Raw genomic sequence first — 2,879 nt, forward strand, 5'->3', positions numbered from 1 at the left:
CAGTGGGAGGAATGAGCCATGGATGTGGTGTTTGTTTCTGCAGGATGTCAGGTACTACAGCGAGGAGAGCGAGGTGGATCTGCGGGACCCCATCAAGGACTACGAGCTCTACAGGGAGACCTGCCAGGAGCTCCAGAGGCTCATGGCAGAGATCCAGGAGCTGAAGAGCCGGGGGATCAAGGAAAACGTAAGGAGAGGCCTTGGCATGTGGTGGAGTGGGTCTGTCCTTTGGTATTTTCCCATTAGTCCCAGAGGAATGGGAGCAGGAGCTGTGATGTCTCCTGGGGAGAGTCAGGGAAAGGCAACAGCTTCCCATGTTCCTGGGCCAGGGATTGAGTCCTGGAAATGCAACAGTTTCCCTTGTGCAAGATTCCTGGGACAGGGATTGAGCCTTGGAAATGGAACAGCGTCCCTTGTCTTGGCCTCCTGGGACAGGGATGGAGCCTTGGAAATGGAAGAGCTTCCCTTGTCCCAAGCTGCTGGGTCAGGGAAGTGGGAACAGCCTCCCTTGTTCCAGTCTGCTGGGACAGGGATTGAGCCCTTGGAAAAGGAACAACCTCTCTTGTCCCAGGCTCCTGGAGCAGGGATTGAGCCCCGAAGATGGAAGAGCTTCCCATGTCCCAGGCTGCCATGTCAGGATTGAACTCCTGTAAATGGGAACAGCCTCCCTTGTCCCATGCTACTGGGGCAGGGAAGTGGGAACAGCCTCCCTTTTTTGGGGCTCCTGGGACAGGGATTGAGCCCTGGGAATGGAACAGCCTCCCTTACCCAGACTCCTGGAGCAGGGATTGAGCCCTGGGAATGGAACAACCTCCCTTATCCCAGGCTCCTGGGATAGGGATTGAGCCCCAGCAGATGTAACAGCCTCCCTTATCCAAGACTCCTGGGTCAGGGATTGAGCCCTGGGAATGGAACAGCCTCCCTTATCCCAGGCTCCTGGGACACCTCAGTGCTTGAGGCTCAACCACCCCTATTCCTACCGCTGCAAAAAATCCCTGGAGTGATTTCTGAGGAGCCTGGGCCCCCCTCCCAGTTCTTTCCAGCGGGTCCCTGTGATCTGACAGCAGGAGCCTCCCTGGGGAGCCCCAGTGACAAACGTGACTCCTCGGCAAAGTGTGGAGCCCATTCTGTGCCGGGACCCGCGGGAATTCCCTGAGTGAAGGGTCTCCCTGGTTCCAGCCATCCCTGCTGATCCCAGCCCCCCTTCCCACCCCTCAGGCCTCGGAGATCGACGAGCGGCGCGTCCAGAGCTGCGTCCACTTCATGACCCTGAAGAAGCTCAACCGCCTGGCCCACATCCGCCTCAAGAAAGGCAGGGACCAGACCCACGAGGTAAAGGGGGCATCCAGGCTGGGATTTAGGGGGAAGTGGGGCTCTCTCTGCTCTGTGAGGAGTTACACACCAGCCAGGTCCTGGGGATTGGGTTGGAGGTTTATCTGGAGATCCGACCTTGGAAAACTCCTACTGGGTGCAGGGGAGCTGTAGTTGCAATGGTTCATGAAGGAGGGGTGTCTGCCTCTGTCTTGAACATAACGAGGGGTCAGAAAGGCCCATCTGGTGCATAAAGGGGTGTGTGATTGTCCTGGAAGCTCTGGAGTTCTTGGAGAGGGGACTCAGTCCATGTGCTTGTCCTGTTCCTTGGCTTTGAAACCTACTGGAAGGAGAAAAATCAGTCCCATGTCACAATCTTTGCTTCCCCATAGAAACGTCATTCTCCCCCCAAAAAGATTGTTGCCTAGCCTAAAAGCAGCTGTGCCAAGGGGGTGTGGTGAGGGGGAGGGTGTTGGTGACTCCTGGAAGGCACAGCTCCATCCCTGCTCCGGCTGTGTCCGTGTTCCAGGCGAAGCAGAAGGTGGACGCGTATCACCTGCAGCTCCAGAACCTGCTCTACGAGGTGATGCACCTGCAGAAGGAGATCACCAAGTGCCTGGAGTTCAAGTGAGTTTGGCCAGGGAGCAGAGGGGCAACAGTGTCTGGGATGAGGTGGAGGATTCCAGCTTTTGGAGCTCTTGCCACGTTGCCTGAGCTCCCTGTGGGAGGAGGACGGGTGTTCCAGGTGTCATGGAACCATGGAATGGTTTGGACTGGAGGGGACCTCAAAGCCCATCCAGTGCCACCCCCTGCCATGGGCAGGGACACCTTCCACTAGCCCAGGTTGCTCCAAGCCCCATCCATCCTGGCCTTGGACACTTCCAGGGATCCAGGCGCAGCCACAGCTTCTCTGGGCAACCTGTGCCAGGGCCTCCCCACCTTCACAGCCAGGAATTCGTTCCCAATATCCCTCTGGCAGTGGGAAGCTATTTCCTCCTGTCCTGTCCCTCCCTCCCATGTCCCAAGTCCCTCTCCAGCTCTCCTGGAGCCCCTTTAGGCACAGAGAGTGGAGAAGAAAGCAGGTTCGCTCATTGATGGGGTGGTTCACATAGAGAGGGAATTTGGGGCAGGAAGCACCGGTGGAACACTCTCCTGTGGGACACCTCAAGTCTGGCTGTGCTGCAGCACTTCCCACCCTTCCCTGAGCTGATCCACCTGTCCCTGCAGGTCCAAACATGAGGAGATCGAGCTGGTGAGCCTGGAGGAGTTCTATAGAGAGGCCCCCCCTGAGATCAGCCGCCCTGCCATCACCCTGGCAGAGCCCCACCAGCAGACCCTGGCCCGGCTTGACTGGGAGCTGGAGCAGCGCAAGAGGTGGGTCCCTGTCCATGTCCCTGCTCCCTGTCCCTGCTCCCTATCTCTGCTCCCTGTCCATGTCCATGTCCCTGCTCCCTGTCCATGTCCCTGTCCCTGTCCCTGGCCATGTCCCTGCTCCCTGTCCCTGCTCCCTATCCCTGGCCATGTCCCTGCTCCCTGTCCATGTCCCTGCTCCCTGTCCCTGTCCCTGC

The 2,879-nt window shown here is 58.4% G+C and overlaps 1 protein-coding gene across 1 annotated transcript in view; it reads left to right on the forward strand.

The window, feature by feature from the left end:
• The first annotated feature begins 46 nt into the window (after positions 1-46).
• Positions 47-2,879, forward strand: part of THOC5 (THO complex 5) — a 13,746-nt gene continuing 10,913 nt past the window's right edge. Inside the window, exons 1-4 of the mRNA XM_027669577.1 lie at positions 47-187; positions 1,219-1,332; positions 1,841-1,938; positions 2,539-2,685. Of these exons, the coding sequence (XP_027525378.1) occupies positions 143-187; positions 1,219-1,332; positions 1,841-1,938; positions 2,539-2,685 (404 nt within the window). The 5' untranslated portion in view covers positions 47-142. The remainder of the gene's footprint in view (positions 188-1,218; positions 1,333-1,840; positions 1,939-2,538; positions 2,686-2,879) is intronic.

Source organism: Corapipo altera, unplaced genomic scaffold (assembly GCF_003945725.1).
Source record: "Corapipo altera isolate COAL_440 unplaced genomic scaffold, ASM394572v1 162, whole genome shotgun sequence".
In the NCBI taxonomy this organism is placed as follows: Eukaryota; Metazoa; Chordata; class Aves; order Passeriformes; family Pipridae; genus Corapipo; species Corapipo altera.